The sequence below is a fragment of the Acinonyx jubatus genome, chromosome C2, assembly GCF_027475565.1.
Source record: "Acinonyx jubatus isolate Ajub_Pintada_27869175 chromosome C2, VMU_Ajub_asm_v1.0, whole genome shotgun sequence".
Classification (NCBI taxonomy): domain Eukaryota; kingdom Metazoa; phylum Chordata; class Mammalia; order Carnivora; family Felidae; genus Acinonyx; species Acinonyx jubatus.
The window spans coordinates 8,471,003-8,489,615 of NC_069384.1; the positions used below are offsets into that span (position 1 = coordinate 8,471,003).

Below are 18,613 nucleotides of genomic sequence, written 5' to 3' on the forward strand. Positions count from 1 at the left end.
GGGTAGACCACAGCCCGAATTTCCTGTGTTAGATGGACATAATAACATCCACCCCTAAAAGGATGAAATGAAAGCACCTTGCCCATCTATTCCCCTCCTGTTGACTTGTCCAGGTGGGCTGTCCCTGGATCACATCAGGCACTACTCAGCCCTGCGTGCCCACCTCCTTCTTAGTCCTCAGCCAGCACCACGTGGGTAGTTACTCTCACAGTAGAGCTATGGGTACAGAGGCACTGGCTCACGGTCATATGATCACTGTACGTGTCCTTGCCCAGGTGGGGAATTGGGGGTCTGGGGCAAATTTGAACCCAGGATGCCCGAGTCCAGATGAGGGCCTTCACTATACAAACTGCTTCACTATACAAACTGCACCTCACACAGGCTCAGGGGATACAGTGCTGATGCTCTTTTCATTTTGATTGTAAAGGTTTTAGTCAACTGCCACAGTCATTCATTTGACCTTTTACCAACCAGCCTTTTAAAAGTGAGACCTTTTGTTCAGGAAATAGGAAGACAGCAACAATGTACTCGAGGTGAGTGGGGCTCCCCTGTTTGCAGCTCAGTCTCTGATCTATTGAGGGGGTTTAGACTTTTGAAGCTGCTGAGTACCATGTGTGTGTGTTTGTCTAATCTTCTGGAAGTTTATGGTACTAATCGCCCCAACTGGAGGTCCTGTCTGATGGGCAGGAAACTGTTCACAGATGGTGACTCCCTTCCCCCAACCAGGAATGGATTTTTATGTACTTGGGATGAAAAGGACCACTCCTGTCTGTTGGATGAAGATAACTTTGCTTTCAGGGGAGAGAATTTTGTGAGCACTTCGCTCTCTAGTGGCCAAATAGGCAAAAGAGGTAATAGTTACACCTCCTCTTACAAATTGAGATAGGAGTCAGTTTAGTTTCAACAACTTTTATTGAGCACCCAGTACATCCTAGCACAGTGCTAAATACCAGGATTATGAATATGACTAAGATGTCACTGCAAATCACGTCCTTGTAATATCACGTAAATGTAGTAGGATCCCAGAATTTTATTTATTTATTAAAAAAAAATTTTTTTAACGTTTATTTATTTTTGAGACAGAGACAGAGCATGAACGGGGGAGGGTCAGAGAGAGAGGGAGACACAGAAATCTGAAACAGGCTCCAGGCTCTGAGTGGTCAGCACAGAGCCCGATGCGGGGCTTGGACTCACGGACCATGAGATCATGACCTGAGCCGAAGTCGGATCCTTAACCGACTGAGCCACCCAGGCGCCCCAGATCCCAGAATTTTAGAGCTTGAAGATGATCTGGTGTGTGTCACTCCATTCTTTTTAAATAGTTGAGAACTCGGGGTCCAGAGAGAAAATGATGTGAAGAACACATGGCTAGTTAGGGACAGGGGGAAAAGTGCCAATGAAATTCAGTAGAAGGTCATCCCCCAATTTTTTAACTTTTTGAGATAATTTTAGACTTACAGAAGTTGTGAAAATAGTACAGAGTTCTTTGCTCAGCTTCTTCCAGTGTTAGCATCTTACAAAACCATGGATTTATCAAAACTAGTACATTAATGGAACTACCAGACTTCAGATTTCACTAGTTTTTCTACTGAAGTTCATTTAATTCCAGGATCCAATCCAGGATACCACATAGCATTTAGACGGTCTTAACCACTTAATGTTCCTATACTTGAGATTAAGATGTTACTCATTCAGTGACATTCAGCTGTTGTACAGAAACTGTATCCCAAGCCTCTTTTGGCTTTTGGAGCAGGCTTTGTTTTCGGCGCCAGCTCTTTGCCTGGGGGATCTTGGTGCAATCTCACTTGCAGCTTTTTGGGTGTGCCCAAGTTCTAGACCATCCCAGCCTGTCTGATCTGGATACAAAAGGCTGCCCTCGGGGCTGGCAGCTCAGCAGCCTGAACCTTCTGTCCCTGTTCCCTCTCCAGTCTGATTTCTATGTATTATTGTTGTGCGTACAGCATTCTTTGCTCTCACGTGTCTAGTTTATCTGGTGAAGGACTTTGGGGTCAGAAAGACAGAAATTCAGCCTCCAGCTCCCCCATGCAGTCGTGGCACCTTGAGTGAGTCACTCAACTGCTCCTCCGCAAGATGGGGGCAACAGCCACCCTGTGGAGCTGACAGGGTTAAATGGAAGACTATACGTAGTGATTAGCCTAGTGCATGGTGCACTGATGTGGAGTGAATAAAGGAACGGGTGGATGGCACTTCGAGACCAGGCTAGCTGGGTATAGTGCAAAGTTCTCGAATGCCGCGTGAGGCCCCCCCTGAACTTCCTGGTGGGTAAGGGCAGACCCTGAAGGGTCTGAGTAGGGGAGTGATGTGGTCAGAGCTGACTTTAGAAAGTCACAATGCAGAGATGGGCTGGATTACGGAGCAGTGGGAAGCGGAAGGCCCAGAAGGAATCCTTAGGAGGTTATTATGTTAGTTCTGGAGAGGAGATTATTCTGTTCGTTCCGAAGACAGGAGGTAGGGAACTTGGCCTGAAGGAGGGGTGGGATGGAGATCTGGAACTCTCTGGAGACTAGAGATAGTGTGGAGGTGCCACACGTGTCATTTTGTGGAGCATTTTCCTTTCTCCAATTGCTGACATGTAGTACTGTAGTACATTTCTTCCTCCTGCTTATAGACATACCACACATACAATTACATCTGTATATTTATAGATATGCTTTTCTAGAGATTGTAACTGCTCTTCTTCATGAGAAGAGACAGAAGAGACACAGACATGGTGACAGGTGGGGACGGTCCTCCTGCAGTGGGTACTCAGCATCCCTGTCCGGACCTCAAGTCCTTCCTAAATTAAATTTCCTTATTATGTACTTCAATTGCTTGATTAAAGAGTTTATATAAATTAAGCTTATCAGTACGGCAAACCTGATGTTGTCTTAGATGTTTCCATATTCTTTAAAAATCTTAGTAAGATTTCAAGTTAAAAGCTGGGCCTAAAAAAGCCTCATTGTCTAACACATTTCAGGCATATACATACTAAATACACATAGATTCCTTACTAATCCAGAAATATACATCTATGGTTTTGTTTCTTCTAAGCCTGTCTATATTTAACTCAAAACTTTATTGGATTGGGGGTGGATTTATTTATTTATTAGATTTTATTTTTAAGTAATCTCTATACCCAACGTGGGGCTCAAATTCACAACCCTGAGATCAAGAGTTGCATGTTCCTCTGAATAAGCCAGCCAGGTGCCCTAGAAGATGGATGTTTTTTTAAGAAAACAGTTACTGCCCTGGTTAACTGAGATCATTTATCATCAGAGAGTTTTGCTGTCTTTTTTCCAGAGTCTTTAATGAGACACTGAATCCTACCTATCACGATCCTATCAATGATTCTGTAATCTCTAAGAGTGCAATCACTTAGCCCTTCTCTGGATTCAAGTCAAAGCATTACTTATTTCTGAACCAGAGAAGCCTGTAGCTCCCACACTGGGTGATCAATTCTCAAGATTCATCGAAATTTTAAGATCTTTGGACCTAAGGACATCTTGTTCTCTGCTATATTTTTAGGACTACCCCACTCTTCAGGAGCCTTAAAATGAGAGCCAACTGAATTCTGGCCCTCTCAGTTCTGGCTTCACAGCTTATGGGGTCTTTGTACTGATGATTCTCTCTTGGCTCAGAAATAGCCTTCTAAAGGAAGAACTTAGCATTTACTAACTTTCCTTCGATAGGATAAATGAGTCAGTACAACTGTAATCAAATAACAAGACTCACAATACTTTTATTGTGGATCATCATGAACTCATGGCTCTTCATAAATTTAATGCATTTCAATTTGATACTCAAATTGTCCTGATTTGGCTGGGGGGGGGGGGGGGCTCCTGTATCCTTTTGACACAATTCTATTTTTCTTTGAAGCTTACCTTCTTTCTGGCACAGGTGTCTTGGGAGTAGGCACTGCCTTAACACCTGCACTAGGAGTTTCTGTGAGGATCTCTGGTTCCTTTTAATGGAGAAAATAGCACGCACACTGGGAGCGGAGCACTAGGGTGCATTTCAGGGTAAAGTTGCTTTGAGGCCATCTTCGTGAGCAAAGCTGGAAGAGGTATTTCTTTTTCTCTTAAAGACATGAGTTTCTATTTTCGATAGTTTGAGGTGTTCTAAGTCAAAATTCTTTTGATCCTCTAATTTTATCTCATTTCCTCTTTATGTTGATTAATCAAGTTGTCTTTCGCTTGATTTAACAATGTGCGTGTTCTAAAACAGTATACTAATGTGAGCATTAAAGCTCATATTGAATCATATACTGAACAGATCTCAAGATTTTCCTACAGTTCCCTTGATTCTTAGTATCCCAGGAAGGATGTTTAGTAATTCATAAACTCTTGTTTGGTATGGCTCATTGTATATTTATCTGATGGAGAATTTTCTGCCACTGTTTTCATTCTGCTTTCAACTTACGGGTGCTGGTCTTCTAATACCTGACCGTTTCAAGTTCGTACAAGGTGGTACAATTTGGCAACTGGTCCCCAGCATCCTCCAGATATTGACTTACTGGAGGAGGGTCCGCCTGGCCATTCTACCTGGAAATCAGCTCGGTCTACAACGTTCTCTAGAAGTTTCATTTCCTCATTACCATGTCCCTATACTGTCACTTAAACCGCAGTTATAAGATACATGTGTGTGCGATCTTTAGCCAAACTGGTTCTGCCTATTATCGAACAACTGATATTAGAATCAATACATTTTACATAGTTGATAAATAAATTTTAACTATGCTGAATCCTATCTTAAAACTTACATCTTTTAAAATATATGTTAACACTCTCTTACCAATTTAATGTGTTACATACTGTTATGCCAAGATTTAGAATGAATAAATTCAAAGATTTCCCTAGTTAGCATTATCTTGACCTACTCCCAGTCAACATGTTTATTTTTACTGCAGGGACATAGCTATTATTTTGGCATTCCATATAATGAAGAAATGACATAATGAATATAAGCTCTTAAGGTTTTACGTGAAAGCATCCTTTAATTCTTGGGTCAAAATTCACATTTTGCCTTTATTATTATTATTATTATTTTTTAAGTAATCTCTACAGCTGACCTGGGGCTTGAACTCACGACCCCAAGATCAAGAATCACATGCTCTTTAGACTAAGCCAGCCAGGCGCCCCTATTATCTGTATTTTTAATTACAGATAACTGTGTAGAACTTAGAGTCCTTTTAATAAATATAAAACTTCCAAAAGCAACAATATTAGAAAAATAACCAAAGTTTATAAAAATAAAATGCAATTAAAATAGTAAGTTCTCAGCTTTCTTATATAATTACAAGGAATAGTTTATGGAACTGTACAAGGCATTTAATACAAAGGTTTCCTATTTGGAATAAATGTTTTTAAAAATTGGGATTCCAGAATCGATCCTTGACCAAAGGTGGGGTCTTTGACCAAGGGTGGGGTGTTGGTTGGTTTGATCCGTACCTTTTTGGGGCCTGGCATTTGTTAATCAGCAAGATTTAAAATGACAACTTTTTTTCCCCTTTGAGGCCCTGATCACCGCCCAGTTCTAATTTAAACGTTTCCTCGTAGCTTGTTTCCATCAGTCCAAATTGTAGTTTTCTTTTTGGTTTTAAACCAATAATAAAAAGGATTATTGGCTTCAAACTGTTTAATTTACTTAACAGTTAACTGCATATGCCAACAGTCACCCTGACACTTTCTGGCTTAATAAACATACCACAGACATTCAAATAGTTAAAGAGTGTTATAGCTTTTACTAACAAAAACCTCATGATTTCAACCAAATTTGTATTTAAACAATTTTTCTGGAGGACATTTTTTTCAAACGGATGGTCATTCTTGAGACCCTGGGCTCTGTGAATATCATTTGTTTTAGCACTCCCAACATCGACGTGGAGGGAACAGATTCTCTTACCTATAAAGCAGAGGCTATGTACTTCAATTGCTAAACGTGAACTGTTTACAGTTACAGCTATTTAAAATTCAGCATCTGCTAAACGCTTCCCATTAGACTAAGCTCCCTTCACAAACTATCCTTCTCAGCTCTGGCCATCTGACTGAGTTCAGAATGCTTTCCCAAGCCAGACAGAGCTAATGTCAGTAGGACAGGCTTCCCCTGGGGAGGAACAGTTAATCTATTTCATGGGGGAGGACAGGTCCTCTGGGGGAGTGACACTCTTTTGGTTAACACTCTGCCTTGTCCCTAAACCATCATTTCCAGGGCATGCCTCCTAAGTGCAGACTAGAGACTGGGTCGGCTTTTCCCGTAGAAAGCCAGTCATGGTGAGGAGTTACTGAGCTGGTGTTCAGTTGCTGGCTGGTGAGCACTTCAGTTCCTTCCTGCAGTGATGTTCTCCTCAATGACAGTGTCTTGCTTTTAAACTTCTAGTCTGTGGTTCTATTCCTAGTCTGTTCTCCACAACCATTTGGAAGAGTCTAGTGAACGGTCTAGAGCGACCCAGACCCAGGGAGTGATAGAAGTGGACTTCAACAGTGCTCCAATTTTTAACGTGTTTGTGAATCACCTGGGGATTTCGTGAAAGTGCAGATGCTGATTCAGTAGGTCCGGGGTGGACCCTGGGGTTCTGTATTTCTAGTGAGCTCCCAGGTGATGCTACTGCTGCTGGTCCAGGGACCACAGTTTAGAGTGGCGAGGGACTGTAAGTTGTGAATCAGGTACACACACAGTAAGACCCCGATGTCTTAGTTTTGCATCCTTCCCTTTTTCCTTTACTCTCTGGGGATGATGAAGCCAGGCTCCATCCTTGAGCTCGCCCTGTGCCTGTTTACTCCTCTGTCTGCCTTCCTGGGCGTGAATGGTGACAGTGCTCCTCAGTCTAATGGTCAAGAAGGAACCTCACCCATTTCCCGGTTAATGTTCACTCAGACCATGTTCGTGGTCCCCATTCTTTATAACCCAGAGCTGTATACAGAATTGACGCTCACATTTCCCCATGATGTCTTCTGAGACCACGACATCTTGAAGCATCTGAGGGCAAACCTGGAGAGTTCCTATTCTGGCTCGATGGAGTTACGGTATCCGGGAAGGGGGGGTTACAAAGCTCTTAAGGAACGTGGAAAAACTAGAGATGCTTAGGACTTACAGACAGAAGCCATGACCTCTCCATACCAGGAGTGGAGAGACTGGTCCTTAGAGCCTTAATTCAGCAAACTCCAAGAAGGCTATCTGCAGGGTTTGTCCAGTGAAACATTAGGGTTATCACTTTAAGCCTTTTCATTTTCTTACTCCTAACCTGTTAGCCCCGTGTTATCCTGGAGGGGCTAAGGCCTTCCTCAGAGGGCATTCATTCGTGTCTTTCTCCAGTGACACAATTTCAGGCCTTGTGTCTATGCAGGAACTCCCTTCCCAACTGCCACTGTCCTGCAAGGAAGTGGAAGATATGGCTTCACCCTTGCTCATCGCTTACTTGTCTTCCAGTTCTGGCCCACCGTGATGCTTATCTAGTTTTTGAGCCCAGTTATTTCTTTTTGGATTCTCTCTCTATCTTAAAATCTAGTGTTGCTGTATGCAATGAGAAGTTCCTATGTTCTCTGACTGTAAGTTTGAAGCTCTAAAAGTGGGTTATCTATACTGCTATTTTAAAGCAGACGAATAAATGGTCAGTGCAGTTTAAAAATCTATCCTTGGATTAAGTGAGATTTGGGAGTGGTGTACCCGGTTGCTACTGTATTATGCCGTCCACTTACAACGAAGGCCAGAGTAGGAAGCAGCACAGAGAAAATCCTTGCTATGCTTCAGAGGTGCTGGGGACGCCGTGTTTTGCAAACTGCCATTTAAACAAATGCGGTTCCAGGGGAGAAAGCTCTGTCACTGTCAAGAATAATTATGCTTCTCTTAGGGGACAAGAACATCGTGAAACATAACTGGTAAGTTTCCCTTTTTTCTCCTGGTGTTAGGATGCTCACAAATTGGTGACCCACATGTGCAAGAACACCCGACAGCCTTTTTAGGTCTGTGTTCAAGTCCTTATTTTAAAATATTTAGAGACCAGAATACATATGTATATTATGCGTGTATTATGTGTGTATATACGTATACATACATGTATCTGTATATATGTATATCTACATTTGTATATATAAAATATATAATTGCATGGTATGCATTTATGTAATTTATTGTAAAATCCTTTTTGCAAAAAGGCCTAGAATAATCTAATAAAAACCAGTCTCCCTTTATATTCCCAACCGGACTGGGCAGAGGCTGTATGTTAGTTGAATCACAGTAGGGTGCGGATTAATTAATGTAAAAGTACCTGCAGCCCTTCTTCAGTCTGCCTCCCAGCTCTCCAAAGAAGGGAGGTTCGACTTTGGCTTAAAGCTGGCAGCCAGTGGGCCTAAACCCCCGGTCTCCAACCTGTCAACCCCCTCTCTCTAATGCCTTTCTCCCTCCATCATGCCTCCTGCCTCCCTCACTGCCGCCCGCCCTCCGCACGCCGCTTCCAACCTCACCCAGCCCCTCCTCACCTCACCCCCCCCCCCCCCGCCCCAGTGCGGCCTCCCTACATCCTCAGCCGCGCGCGGCCTCCCTGCTCCCTCCATCCTCACCGTACACCCCCTGCTCCGCTCGGCCTCCCTCCGTCCTAAACCCCTCCTCTCAGCGCGTCCTCCCTCCATCCTCATCCCCGCTCCCCCAGCGCATCCTCCCTCCTCCCACCCCCCACCCCCGGCGGCCTTCCCCAGCCCGCGCAGCCTCACCCCCACGGGGCGGCCTCTTCCGGCCAGCGGGAGGGCGGGGCCCTGAGGGAGGGGCGGGCCGGTGGTGCGAGCGTCCCGGGCCCGCGCCCCGCCGCCGGCCGGCCGGTCGGTCATGCTCATCACGCTGTGCTACCTGTACCTGTGGGCGCGCTGGGGGCGCCGGCCGGCCGCGCTCGTGCGCGCCACGGTGCAGCGGCTGCGCGCCTCGCACTGCTCCTTCACCTTTTGCGGCGCGGCCGTACAGCCCAGCGGCGCTCGCGTGTGCTTGAGCCGCGGCGGCCGCGTCTTCTGCGTCGGCGAGAGCGAGGTGGGCGGGCGCGGGGCCGGCGGGGCGCGGGTGGGGCCGGAGGCGCGCGGGGGGGCGGGGCCGGCGGGAGGCGCGGCCTCGGGGCTCAGCCAGCCGGAAGCGCTCGCGGGCCCCGCGCTGTACCCGGGCTTGGGGTCCCGGGAGGGCTGAGCTCGGGGGCGCTTCTACTGGCTATGCCCTCGGGAGCCCGGACTGGGGGGACCAGAGGTCCGGAACTGCGACAGGCGGCTTGCCGGGTCGAGTGTATGGGGAAGATTAGCACCCGAACGCCGAGGGCACTGTCTACTCGGAACGTCTTTTCTGACATCCTCTCCTCTACTGTGGGTTCTACAGGTTCAAGTTTATGAACCTGAATTCACAGAAAGACAACAAATCCTCAGTCTTATGTCAGATATCTCCTAAGTGACAAAAACGGCTCTGTCAGTCGCGAGTTTTGCCGACCAGGGCACCCCGCTGATTGTCTTTGCATCTATTTTATTTCGGTTTGCACACGGCCTTTGTTTTTTGGCTTAGTACTTAGCCCGATGGCTGCAAGTTCAGCAGGCCCTTTCACGTGGCGGTCGTGTAATCTATGCGAAACCTCCGTTCCCTTTCTGGAAAAGTGCGGTGCTGCGCAGATTTCCACTGACTTCACTAACACTGTTTTCGTTGACATTTAAAAGTGTTTGCTTTTAATCGGTTTCCCTTTCCTCTTCGTTCCGGAAAGTTGGCTCACTTGGCGTTAAAGTAAGGTTTCCCATGTGTGCGAAAGCGTTTCACCTGCGTGGGAATGAAAATCTTATCTCAGGTTGAATACTTTGTTGTATGCTTAGGTACGGAATTATACTGTGCTACTAACAAATCAAAATTACCCTTATTTGTTAGTATAAACAGAGAATGAGTAACTTTTCTCAGTTGTGAAAGAGTATGCAGCTACTATCACCTAGATGCAAGACGTTTAGACATTCATTCTGCCTGAGGGTCTAATTAGGGTTTAATTGTCCAAGGAACTTGGATTGAGAGAATTAACAAAATAAAGAAAAATTGAGGGGTGCATTTTTCTATTGCAGTTTCCAATCTGGACTCATTTACTTAAAATAGAACCCTTTAGATTAAGGATTTTGGACATTCAAAAATATCGAGATGTAAGTATTTTTAATTTTCTTGGAAGACAGTTTTACTTTTGAACATCTCTATGACTTTATTGGTCTTCTTTTTAACTACGGTACCTATAACTAGTGCTTCTCAGCTCTTTCTCATTGCTCCAGCCTGGTGTGGGGGCACCCCCGGCCACACTAGCCTTGGCCTTCGGGGATTCTGTAACCTGATGTGCTCTTGCTATTTGAAGTTAACTTTGCCTCATCCTAGAGCTTTGCTGAAATATTGTCTCAAGGAAATGTTCCCTCATTCTTCAGACTAGATGGGACTGGCTTGCTCTGTGCCCAGATAAACTTTAAATTATCCTTCATATTTCCAGTTTTTTATCTTTTTCTCCCTAGGAATTGGGTCTCTTTCGCTTAACAGCTAGCCCTGTGATTATCACTCAGTACTTCAATGAATGATGGAGTGGTTAGTGGTTGTGGCCTGCGATTGGAAAGCTTGGCTATTTGTGATTGGCTGCTGTTAATTCAAGATCTAAAATATTGTGAGGCTAATGATCTGGTTCGCTAAATACCTTATTGTCAGTCTACCTAGATTGAAGTAACTTTATAGAAATCAATCTTATGACTTTGTTGTCTCCACATTTTGCATGCTTAGAATCCGATAAATAGAATGTGTATGTTTATATAATTGAAGGTCCCACAGAAATTGATAAGTATAACCAAAGAGTTTATAGAAACTGGAATTTTTTTAATGTTTATTTATTTATTTTAGAGAGGGGGAGGGGCAGAGAGATTGCAGAGAATCCCAAGCAGGCTCTGCAGAGCCCATCACAGGGCTCGAACCTACGAACCTGTGAGATCATGACTTGAGCCAAAATCAAAAGCCGGCTGTCCAGCTGACCACTCAGGCGCCCCCAAACTGGAAATTTAAGGTTTTTGTTGAATATGTACATATTCTGTGTTTGAGTAAGATGGACAATCTGTTTTTTGTTGTTGTTTTCGTAAAAAAATGTTTTTAAATGCTTATTCATTTTTGAGAGAGAGAGTGAGAGAGAGCAAGCAGGGGAAGGACAGAGAGAGAAAGAGGGAGGCAGAGTCCAAAGCAGGCTCTGCGCTGTCAGTACAAAGCTGGACACAGGTTGGAACCCACAAACCTCGAGATTGTGACCCGAGCCGAAGTTGGATGCTCAACTGACTGAGCCACCCAGGCACCCCTGTTTTTTGTAGTTAACTGCTATATTAATAATATAGTTTACCCATGTAGAGGAGTTTTTCCTCCTTTAAATCTTCATTTGTTAATTAGCTCAGTAGATATTTATTAATACTGTACTATGTGCCAAGTTATTAGGCCAGGTAAAAATGCCTTTTGATCTCCCAACAAGGGCGGATTTGAACTGGATTTGTGTGGAGCTTGACCATTTTGCTATTTTTTTGTTTTTTATTAAAATTTTTTTTAATGTTTATTTTTGAGAGAGAGAGAGAGACAGAACACAAGTGGGGGAGGGGCAGAAAGAGAGGGAGACACAGAATCCGCAGCAGGCTCCAGGTTGTCAGCACAGAGCCCGATGCGAGGCTCGAACTCACGAACCACGAAATCATGACCTGAGGCGAAGTCAGACACTCAATCGACTGAGCCACCCAGGTGCTCCTGAGCTTGACCGTTTTCTGGTGGCGGTGACAGGGCTCACCTCCTGCAGCCTTAGAGTTCAGCTTTTCTCCTCTGGATATGCCTTGATTTTAGTGGGTCAAAGCCTTTTAAAATTAATTTACTGGCCTTTTGGAGGGATTTCAGGAAGGAGAGCACAGGTAAATGGACATACCCAATCTGATAACCAATGTTGATGTTATAATGGCTGGAGGAAGTGGAAGAACAGGGAAGAACAGGTCTTCAGGTTTCTGTTGGTAATGGGCTTCGTTTCACGGCCACGTACTTCTGAGCCTCCTCCCCTTTATTTATTTATCTTTTACATTTATTTATTTTTGAGAGACAGAAAGAGACAGTGTGAGCAGGGGAGGGCCAGAGAGAGAGGGAGACACAGAATCCGAAGCAGGCTCCAGGCTCCGAGCAGTCAGCACAGAGCCCAATGCGGGGCTCGAACCCACGAGCCGCGAGATCATGACCTGAGCTGAAGTAGGACACTTAACCGACTGAGCCACCCAGGCGCCCCAAACCTCCTCATTTTTAAATGGGCTTCTGAGTTGTACCTTGGAGAGCTCTCCGTACTGTAAGCAGTAAGGAATGGTGGGGGTGAGCCCAGCTTCAGAGTGAATTGTTGATAACAAATATCTAGAGATGTTAAAGTTGTCATGAATCATAGAAGGGATGTTGCAGGTGTTTAATAGCCGCAGTTCAACAAGAAACACAGGGTTTATGTGGTCTGCAGGAGAGCATCTGATAAACTTGTATTGATCTCACCTGGGGTTCCAGAGGAAGGGCTGTCCTGGATGTTGATCTTAGTGGCTGTTGTGATTTGAAGTGATACTGAATCCCCTCCCCTTTTTTTGTGTTTCTTTCCCTCTATGCAGTCCATTGATGACTTGAACAAATGGGCCCTGTTTCTCGTTTCTCCTTTTATACTCGAAGCAGAACACATAGCATTTGTGACTGAGAGCATCTGGGTGCAAGGTGAGACTTTACAGAGACCATCTTCCTCTTCAGAAAGTGTGAGTAGCATGTTTTTCACTTGTGTCCCATAAGAAAACTATGTCTTAACCAAAAGTAAATTTGTTTTTTCTTTTTCATTTTCTTTAAAAAAATTATGTATTTTTTTTGAAAACAATTTTTTAATGTTTTATTTATTTTTGAGAGAGAGAGAGAGAGAGGGGAAGAGCGAGCGAGCAAGCAGGGGAGGGGCAGAGAGAGAGGGAGACACAGAATCCGAAGCAGGATCCAGGCTCTGAGCTGTCAGCTCAGAGCCCCACGCAGGGCTCAAACTCACGAATGGTGAGATTATGACCTGAGCCGAAGTCGGACACTTAACTGACTGAGCCACCCAGGTGTTCCTAAAACAATGATTTCAGTGTATTACAGTTACAAATCACATGATCAATTAGTTTGAATCATGAAATTGCTAATACTTGGCTTTTTTTTTTAAACCTATGAAGAACCCATTTGTGGTAACCTAAGTGTTCTACTTTGGGCTTTTAAGCCCTATTTTTAATTTTTTAATTTTTTTAACGTTTATTTATTTTTGAGACAGAGAGAGACAGAGCATGAATGGGGGGGGGGACAGAGAGAGAGGGAGACACAGAATCGGAAGCAGGCTCCAGGCTCTGAGCCATCAGCCCAGAGCCCGACGCGGGGCTCGAACTCACGGACTGCGAGATCGTGACCTGAGCTGAAGTTGGACGCTTAACCGACTGAGCCACCCAGGTGCCCCTTTTAAGCCGTATTTTACCACTCTTAGAAGTTCAGCAAAAGTTTGGGATCACTTTTTTTTTTTTTAATTTCTTTAATGTTTATTTATTTTTGAGACAGAGAGAGACAGAGCATGAATGGGGGAGGGTCAGAGAGAGAGTGAGACAGAATCCGAAACAGGCTCCAGGCTCTGAACTGTCAGCACACAGCCTGACGCGGGGCTCAAACTCACGGACCAAGAGATCATGACCTGAGCCGTAGTCGGACGCTCAACCGACTGAGCCACCCAGGCGCCCCAGGGATCACTTTTAATGGCATTTCTGAATAATATTTATCCTGTTTACAAGCTCAAATGTCTTAGAATATTTTATTTTATTTTTGGACTCTAGCTACCCAGACTTGGATTAATCCTAATCAAAATGTACTCTCATTGTTGGTTCACACGTGGCCCTCGTTCACTCATGACTTTGAAATTTGTATGATTAATACCCACAAATTTACCACTCAATATGGAAATGGAACACGTACCTATGTGGTCCCCTGGAGTCTATCCACCTGTCTACCTGCCCTGCCCCTCCCTCCCCAGACCAGTTTCTTTTTAGATATGTAAGTCATCTAGGTGAACAAACACCATCTTTCTGAATACCCACATAATTCTTATAAATTACTATTTTTTATTTTTATTTATTTTTATTTTAGGTTGAGAGAGAGAGAGAGAGAGAGCGAGCAAGTGGGGGACAGGGGCAGAGGGAGAGAGGGAGAGAGAATCCCAAGTAGATTCCTTGCTCAGCACAGAGCCTAAGGTAGGGCTCGATCCCACAACCCTGGGATTATGACTTGAGCCAAAATCAAGAGTTGGATGCTCAACCAATTGAGCTACCCAGGTGCCCCAATTTTATAAATTATCAAGCTTATAGTAAGCTTGATGTTTTCTTATATATGCTGATATTTATATGTATATTTTGTAAGATTTCAACTTAAAACCAAGGCCAGCACAAAATATGACTGCTGTGCTGTTAACTTCCTAAATCGTTGTTACTTAACTGTACTTTTTTTTTTTTTAAGTTTATTTATATATTTTGAGAGCGAGAGGGAGAGCACACAAGCAGGGGAGGGGCGGAGAGAGAAGCAGATAAAATCCCAGGCAGGCTCTGCACTGTCAGCTCAGAGCGTTATATGGGGCTTGAACTCGCAAACTGTGAGAATCCTGACCTGAGCCGAAAACGAGAGTCAGATGCTTAACCGACTGAGCTACCCAGGCACCCCTTACTTGTATTATCTTTATAGGGTTAAGAGATGTATAGCATCTGAAGGAACACAGTTACTGTGCCATGTAGGGTAGAGGCTAAGCTACTATATCAGAGACCCAGAAATGCAGCTATGCAAATAAGCTGGAATTTTCTCTCTTTCTCGGGAGGTGGTTCTGCTCTGTAAGACCATCCAGGGACCTAGTTCCCTTCTGTTTTATTGCTCTGTTATCTGCCCTCTGCCAGCCTTGTTCTCTCTCTTGGTAGAGACTGGTTCATACTGCCCCAGCCACCTCTGTTAACCTCATGCACATCTAGCCCTCAGGATGGGGGAATAGAGAAGGTGGGAGCCAGCCAGCTTCCTCTTTAAAAACTGTGACTCAGAAGTTTCACGGGTCACTTCTGCTCCTGTCCTGTCAGCTGCAGGGCAGGCTGAGAACTGCAGTCCTCGCTGGAAAGCCATGGGTTGAAGGGAAGAAAGACGGACTAGAAGATCCTGGGAGATAGTTAGCATTTCTCACAGTTACCGTTTCATTTAATGTATAGTCTAACAAAGATTTAATTAAGATCTTGCTTAATGGCGGGGTGCCTGGCTGGCTCAGTTGATTGGGCATCTGACTTCAGCTCAGGTCATGATCTCACGGTCCGTGGGTTTGAGCCCCGCGTCGGGCTCTGTGCTGACAGCTCAGAGCCTGGAGCCTGCTTCCGATTCTGTGTCTCCCTCTCTCTCTGCCCCTCCCCTGCTCATGCTCTCTCTCTTTCAAAAATAAACATTAAAAAAAACCCAAAAATTAAAAAAAAAATCTTGCTTAATGGCAGTACCTTACTTATTTCTTGATTTTCTGAGGTAGAAAGATGCCTGCCCACCAGGGAAGATAGCTACTATCCAGTTAATTCATTTATTTATGATTAGAGGCTTGGTTGGTAGGTCCTGCAACCAGAAGCTGGAGACATTTAAAGCTAATTTTTGGACCACCCTATTACACCGAATTCCATTTTATAAGTTGGTCCTTTGTAAGGAATTGATCTCAGGCCCCTGGCTGGCTCAGCCGGTAGAGCATGCAGCTCTTGATCTCAGGGTCATGAGTTTAAGCCCTGTGTTGGATATGGAGTCTACTTTAAAAAAAGGACTTGAGGGGAACCTGGGTGTCTCAGTTGGTTAACGTCTGACTCTTGATTTCAGCTCAGGTCATGATCTCTCCGTCCTGAATTTGAGCACTTGAGTGCCTTGCTGGGGCTTGGGATTTTCTCTTTCCCTCTTTCTCCTTGCACCTCCCCCACGTGTGCGCACGCGTGCACCCTCTCTCTCTCTCTCTCTCTCTCTCTCTCTAATAAACTTAAAAAAAAAATAAAAAAGAAGTTGATCTTGTATCTCACTGTCCTCATTCAGGTTGATTGCTTAATGGGATTTTGCATGGGGGGCTGTTATCAATCTATTTTGCACTTAATTCTAAAGTCATTTGAGTTTAACAGGACCCTAAGATACTAAGTTGAAAATATAAATGTAAGAAAAGACTTTTGAACTTAATGAAAAGCTACATTCTTCCATATTCCTAGGATTATAGAACTCCTACAGATACTTAAAATATGTTTTTTTTTCTTTTTTATTAAAAAAAATTTTTTTTTTTAACGTTTATTTATTTTTGAGACAGAGAGAGACAGAGCATGAACGGGGGAGGGTCAGAGAGAGGGAGACACAGAATCTGAAACAGGCTCCGGGCTCTGAACTGTCAGCACAAACTCACGGACCGTGAGATCATGACCTGAGCCGAAGTCGGCCGCTTAACCAACTGAGCCACCCAGGCGCCCCTTAAAATACCATTTTGAATTTGGGATAGCTCAAATGGTTTTCGTTTGTGGTCATTCTATAGACCGTAACAACAAATAAGTGAATCTTGGGAATTCAGTTTTTCAAAAAACAGCATTCATATATTCATATTTTCACTTACTTAGTCATTCATTAACCTGTTTATTGACCATCTACTATGTTCCAATTATTTTGCTAGGTGCTGTAACAAATACCAGTGGAGCATGATACATTCAGCTCAATTTTCAATATCTTCTGTACTGATATCAGCAGTCCTATTTAGTAAGAATTGATGACCCAAAAAACTTACATAATTCTTTGCTGCAGAAAATTCACTTATGTTCCTTGTACTCTTACCGAGGCATTCATTCACTCATCCAAGGTTTATCAAGTGCCTATTATATGCCGGCTTGTGTGCCAGAGCTGGAGTTATGTGTCATGTGGAGGTGACAGATGCATTCAGAGATGATGGTCCCTGTCATCTTAAGGAGCTCACAGTGTGGGAGGGAAGACAGCTAAGTAAAGGAACAATTAAAGTTTCAACATGATAAGTGCAGTGAGAAGGCATGGATAGGGGTGGTGGGCAACCTGTCTACGTAAGGGTGAGGACAGGAAGGACCTTTCAGCAGAGGTCATGTCTGAGCTTTACAGGAAAAAACAGGAATTTGGTGCAGAGGAAGGAAGGGCTTCCCAGGCAGAACAGCAAGGGCACAAGCACACAGAAGTTTGCACCTGAGGCAACCACACATGGTCCAGTAAAATTGGAGTCTCTGGTGACATGAGTTGGGGGAGTGGTCCAAGATAAGGACAGAGGGGAAAGATGGGGCTGGACTGCTGTATGGGAAATTACCTGGGTGCAGCAGTAGCTTCTAGGAACATTGCCAAGGCAAGGGTGCCTGGCTGGCAGTCAGTGGAGCACACGACTCTCGATCTCAGGGTTGTGAGTTTGAGCCCCACATTGGGTGTGGAGATTACTTAAAAAATAAAATCTTAAGCATTGCCGGGCAGGTTCTCTCAACAGTTACAGAGTCGAGAAGCTTGCAGATCAAGTTAAGATGCATAATTCACAGCTTATTAAATAATTTTGGAACATGCACAAGGAACACCTGGAGAGATTAGGGGTCAGTTAACACTTAGGATCAGGGGCCTGCAGTGTGGAAGGACTGTATACCTGAATCCTGGGCTGTGCAGTGTTCACACATCCTGCCTCTTTGCTGCACCAGCCTTCCTCACCAAGGGCGTAGGTACAGGAGCCAGAGATGAGGTTAAAACTGGGGGCTCAGCAGATGGAGGGTGCATGGGGCCAGCCACACTTGTTCTCTTGGAGAGACTCAGGACGTGTATGTGCGTGGGGCCAGCCACACTTGTTCTCTTGGAGAGACTCAGGACGTGTATGTGCGTGGGGCCGGCCACACTTGTTCTCTTGGAGAGACTCAGGACGTGTATGTGCGTGGGGCCGGCCACACTTGTTCTCTTGGAGAGACTCAGGACGTGTATGTGCGTGGGGCCGGCCACACTTGTTCTCTTGGAGAGACTCAGGACGTGTATGTGCGTGGGGCCGGCCACACTTGTTCTCTTGGAGAGACTCAGGACGTGTATGTGCGTGGGGCCGGCCACACTTGTTCTCTTGGAGAGACTCAGGACGTGTATGTGCGTGGGGCCGGCCACACTTGTTCTCTTGGAGAGACTCAGGATGTGTATGTGCGTGGGGCCGGCCACACTTGTTCTCTTGGAGAGACTCAGGACATGTGTGCCTGGAAGTGCTGTGCTGTGCCACCTGTGCTTCTTATCTGTTTTTAGAGACTATACATGGGGCCCTAATGGGCGACTGATTTAGGGATGATATACTGCCAATCTGGAGGTGGTGTAATTTGTGTGTTAAATTTTTTTTTTAACGTTTGTTTTTGAGAGCGACAGAGCGTGAGCAGGGGAGGGGCGGAGAGAGAGGGAGACACAGAACCCGAAGCAGGCTTCAGGCTCCGAGCTGCCAGCGCAGAGCCCGACGTGGGGCTCGAACCCATGAACTGTGAGATCGTGACCTGAGCTGAAGTTGAACTCTTAAACTGAGCCCCCCAGGGGCCCCTTAATATTTAAGATTTACTTGGTC

The 18,613-nt window shown here is 44.9% G+C and overlaps 1 protein-coding gene across 6 annotated transcripts in view; it reads left to right on the plus strand.

The window, feature by feature from the left end:
* The window catches only part of HLCS (holocarboxylase synthetase), a 227,179-nt gene that overhangs the window by 2,731 nt on the left and 205,835 nt on the right, over positions 1–18,613 (plus strand). For 2 of the 6 annotated variants that reach the window (XM_053220566.1, XM_053220564.1), the window contains exons 1-2: positions 3,918–4,063; positions 12,621–12,758. Coding sequence is in view for 2 of the 6 variants with exons in the window: in XM_027041631.2 (XP_026897432.1) it covers positions 8,818–9,012; positions 10,062–10,136; positions 12,621–12,758 (408 nt within the window). In the remaining 4 variants the exon portion in view is untranslated. Of the gene's footprint in view, positions 1–3,917; positions 4,064–8,746; positions 9,013–10,061; positions 10,137–12,620; positions 12,759–18,613 lie in introns of those variants that run through there. The other 4 variants (XM_027041631.2, XM_027041633.2, XM_027041632.2 and 1 more) reach the window with 4 other exon arrangements.